The sequence below is a fragment of the Eschscholzia californica genome, unplaced genomic scaffold (assembly GCF_041429995.1).
Source record: "Eschscholzia californica isolate CP2 unplaced genomic scaffold, dmEscCali1.0.p SCAF_1, whole genome shotgun sequence".
Classification (NCBI taxonomy): Eukaryota; Viridiplantae; Streptophyta; class Magnoliopsida; order Ranunculales; family Papaveraceae; genus Eschscholzia; species Eschscholzia californica.
In genome coordinates this window covers 65,766,303-65,771,230 of record NW_028238198.1, presented here as the reverse complement: position 1 = coordinate 65,771,230, position 4,928 = coordinate 65,766,303, and the positions used below count along the sequence as shown (strand labels likewise).

The 4,928-nt window shown below is 38.7% G+C and overlaps 1 protein-coding gene across 1 annotated transcript; it reads right to left on the bottom strand.

Moving 5' to 3' along the window:
* Positions 1-2,508: 2,508 nt before the first annotated feature.
* LOC147568356 (uncharacterized) lies at positions 2,509-4,354 on the bottom strand. Its single transcript, XM_086659413.1, has 4 exons — positions 4,310-4,354; positions 3,970-4,240; positions 3,341-3,743; positions 2,509-3,169 (listed from the first exon to the last, which is right to left on the bottom strand). The coding sequence occupies exons 1-4, from the start codon at positions 4,352-4,354 to the stop codon at positions 2,533-2,535; spliced, it is 1,356 nt and encodes a 451-aa protein (XP_086515539.1). The 3' UTR covers positions 2,509-2,532.
* Between the last annotated feature and the right edge of the window lie 574 nt (positions 4,355-4,928).

Sequence of the window (4,928 nt, the reverse complement as noted above, 5' to 3'; positions counted from 1 at the left end):
TTCCGCCATCGTTACAAGTTTTTTGATAAACGGTAAGTAAAAGAGTTCTATCGTACTCCCACGATGTCTTTTACCACGACAATTGAAGACTTTCTTTTACCACGAACGAACGACAATAGACTGGTCGGCTAAGTAATAAATAAGAAACAAACAAGTAAGTGTTCTTCTCCCACATAAATACGTAAAATGTTTGAACATACGTGCTAACGTTTATATATATTGATCGAGAATTGGATAATAATTTATGTTAAGATTTGGTTTTCTATCGAATGTTGACTAGTTAAACGTGTGGTGGTGGGAACAGGTGAAAAGCATTTTCCAAGTTTTTTCAATGTAGGTGAAAATGAGAAGGAAGAAGTTGACTTTCAGCTGACTTGGCCTTCAGCTTTCTTTTCAGAGGTTTGCGAAGTGGCAAAAGTATATGAGAACTATGAGATCGTGGAGAACGAAAGTTCTTCTGAAGACGATTTTGTAGATAAGCCAAAGGTTGAAACGGCTGAAGTTGTGGAAAAGAAAGATAAAAACAAACCAAACTCTTTGGTTAAGAGGGTTAAAACACAGCCAAGAACCCGAACCATGACCGAGAAAGCAAAGCAACTCGAGAAGAAAAAACCAATTAATGTAGATGAAATTGTAGAGTTGGGAGGTGGAAGGTCAGCAGCAGAGGAGGAAGGCCAGAAGCTAGGTAACTGGAAAAGAAGCCCGGTGTGGAAGAAGTTGAAGGAAGAAGAAAAGGGCCTGTTGGAAGAATTTATCAGGAAAAGTGACAAAAGGTACGAGAAAGTTACTGTAATCTTCATGCATTTACAGTTATGTTCGCACATTATAGTTTGTGTTTATGCATTTATATCTGCTTACTGTAATGTCCATGCATTATCACAAATGTCATAACATTAGCAACTGTGACACTTGTTTTTTCAAATGTTGCAGCACGAAAGTCTAGTTCAGTAATGGGATCAACGACATTTGTGGGAAGCAGCTAGATATGTTGATGATGAATCTGGAGTGCGACTCACAAGTTATTAACTGGGCGAGTTCGTTCGTCACTAATCACGAGGATTTGAAAGAAAAGAGTGTCCTATGTCTACCATCAGAAATCTATGTGAGTTTAGTGATTAGAATGTTTTCCTATCATCATCTTTTATATGAGTGAACATTTTAATAACTTTGTGTATGTTCTACAGACGATGATCAAGTCCGAGGTCAACCAACCTTCTATCGAAAGAATGCTCAACCGTACGTTGAGTAATAATGCTGGGAAACCGGAGATCTTATTTGTGTGTGCACCTATCTGCCATGGGGGGCACTGGACACTATTGGTATATAATATATTTCTCCATCGGTGGACCCATTATGACTCAATGTCATTTGATAAGAAGAATGCCAAGGAGTGTTACGAAAATGCCCGGGAGTACGCGGCATATATTGAGGATGTAATGGAAGAGGTGGGATTCACAATGTATGGAACCCAACAAAGATATGCTGATGTTCTTGGGGAGCCAGAATTCCCAACTCAGGGAGAAAAGTAAGTGTTTTCAAACTTTATTTGTTCCCAACATTAAGATGCATGCTTTAATTAGTATGAAAATGTTCAAACATTTCGCGAAATGTTTAACAAAAGCCTCTTATGTTTTCATACAATTGATAAAAAAACACGTCATTTAATATAATGTTTCTGTTTTGTGTGGGAATGTAGAAACATTATTGGTTATGCTTTAACATTCCATTTGTGTCTTGAACAGTCCGGATTGCGGTCTATTTGTTATTTTGAAAATTGAAGAGCTAGTCCAAGACTGCATGACTACTGGACCCAAACAGCGTACAAAAAACCCAGATTGGGTCTCCCGGGCACAAAGGAAGAGGGCTAAGATCACGAACAATATATTGAAGGAGAACACAATATCTTGGAGGATGGGCCGATGTTGAAAGTGTGGTTGCCGTGAATATTTTTTTGTTTGGTGAAAGATCTTTTAATCAAAAATGAAGTAGTTGTTGAGGTAACGGGTTATGTTCGCTAAACCCGAAACCACTTCATTCTTGATTAGATTAAAAACAATGATGGTTTGGAAAATTATTTTGTGAGGTTAACGACATACAATGATTTTGGATGGGATATTTATGTTAAAACTAAAGGAAGTAAATTTGAATATATTATTATTTTTCTTCAACATCATGTGTGACATACATTGTCCCCTTAAAGTTTGTTTCAGGAAAGAACATACACAGACATGTTAGAACATTCCTCTTAATGGTTGGACATATGGACAAATGTCTCGGGAAATATGTAATACTGAACCTTCATTGTCTAGAATGTATTCACTAAACTTCATAATGTGGACACATTGTAAATAATAGCTAGACATGTAGTAATTCATTCACTGAACATTTTGTAGAATGTTATCACATATTCACTAGACAAAAATATATGTACTAAAGACCAAAAGATTTTACTAAACATTGAGCACAATGTAACAACACTCTGTTACATGTTGGGACATATCGGTGAATGTTATAACATTTAGTAAAATGAGACTACAGTTGGGCTCGACATGTCGCACTGTTGTGATAAGCGGGTTGGTTGCACCTGCGACATATTCTTTTCCTCCTGGTAACATCTCCGGAACTCTGCAACCTTGTTGTACGTGGTCTGCCTGGTGCCCTTCTAACTAGTGGAGGAAGAGTCTTGGTTAATGGATCAAAAGTATATGGTTCGTCAAAATTTGGAACGGGGTAAACACAATGTTGGTATGTGTTCCTGTAAGCCTCCACGGTCCAGACCGGATCGTAAAAACATGTACTATCACCACGAGTCTTGTTGATGCATAACATTGCATGTTGACACGGAAGCGAATCTACTTGCCAACGCCGACAAGAGCATGTGAGAGTACCAAGATTTACGGAATGGCGTGGAGTAGAATATACTTCATAAACAAGTGGGGCTGCCTCGACGTATCTCCAAGTCTCCGCAACTTTGTATTTCGCTTGTTGCTCCAAGTTAATGGATGGGCAAAGAAATGTATTCCATCCAATAGAAGCGTCTCTATGCTTTCGCATCTTGTTCATAATCTTCTGTCTTATGGCATCCAACAATGCTGTAATAGGGAGCACGCGGGCTTTCTTGACCATGTTGTTGAAGCTCTCAGACAGTTGGGAAGTGATGGCGCCATACCTGTGAAAAAACATTAAATGGGATGCTTGTAAAACATCGTGTCGTGTTAAAACATTGCGCGAAATGTATAAACATGTATATGCCTGACGGAACACATGAACAAATGTCCATTCATAACAGAAAGATATGATTAATGTTAAAAAAATAACTGAAAAAGAGAAAACAAAATACCTATCCCCTGGGAAAAAGGAATCTGCCCATGATTCCGGATTAAGGGATTGGAAAAACCTCTCGACATTGGTTCCACCCATCTCAACCATTTGTTCAATGGTTGCGTGATACTCGCTCTCGGGTAATGCCCGTGCCGCCGTAAACATAAGACTCTGAAAATAACGTGACTGGCGCGCCCCGTTACGTATCCTCAAGTTCAGATTACATCGTAAGTGCCAAGCACAGAATGAGTGATGAGCGGTGGGAAAAACGTTCTTCACGCCTTTTAGAATTCCAGCATGTCTATCCGAAATAAAGGTGTAACGTTTGATCGGATCTACTGCTAATTTCAAATTTTGCAAAAACCAATCCCAATTCTGATCATTCTCAATGTCCACAACTGCGTAAGCAATGGGGAAAAGACCTAACAAAAAAAAATGAAATACAAAATTAGTTCTGTTGATGCATGAATCAAAAGTGCATAAGCATTTTTGGAAATGTAAAACCATATTTGGGAATGAGGTATGACTTCAATAAATTACGCCGCATCTTTATCTATGTCGCGTCAATAATGATCATGATCTAACATTTTGTCACGTGTTAGCAGGAACACTAGAATGTTAACATGTGATGTGAAAATGAAAACATACCGTCGTTTCCGTCCTTGGTAACCGCAGCCAAAATGCAGCCATTAAAACGAGTTTTGGCGAATGTTCCATCAATATAGATCACAGGGCGACAGTGTTGAAACCCAAGGATAGATGCGTGAAGGGCAATAAAAACTCGGACAAATCTGTTGGTAGTGGGTTCGATTTGCAAATCAATTATGCTATTGGGATTAGTACTCTCCAAAGCATCTACGTACCACTTCAACTTTGCGTAGGAATCACCCTCCTGCCCAAATACTTTGTCTATGGCTACCTTCTTACCACCGTAAGAAAAATAATAGGTCAACTCAACACCGTAATCGTCTTGAAACTTTTCTTTAACTTCAGCAGTACTCCAATTTGGGTGTCTTCTGATGTCTTCATTCATTAGGCTGCCAACAAGTTTACTAGACAACTTGGGATCCGCAGGTTTGAGAACAACATCGAGACAAGCGTGATTCGGTTCGTACTCTTTCAACAAAAAAACGGATTTACATCCCAATGGTGCAACCCCGTGCACTCTCCAATTACATCCGGGTTTGGAACAAACGGCAGTGACACGACCTAGTTCATTCTTGATATATTTGTAGTTGTTCTTGGTTGCAATGGTATATCGACCAAGAGCGTCTCGAAAAGCTTTGACACCACCGGGGAATATTTGCCCAATCTCCGTAAATACGTCGCCCCATGAGTCACATACTAACTTCTTCTCATTATTTTGAGATGTAGAAAGTGACCTTTCAGTTTCCATACTGCAAAATTGAATAAAATGTTATGAAAGTATCATCAATTGTATTAAAATGTTAACAAATGTGTGAACATCTAGTGTAATGACTAAACACCGCGCATAATGTTTTGACATGCGTAGGAATGTTTGGTTATCAAGGAGAATGTCGTAGAATTATACGAAATGTGTGAGTTTATGTGAAAATGATGGATAACATTATACTGATTGTTTCGAA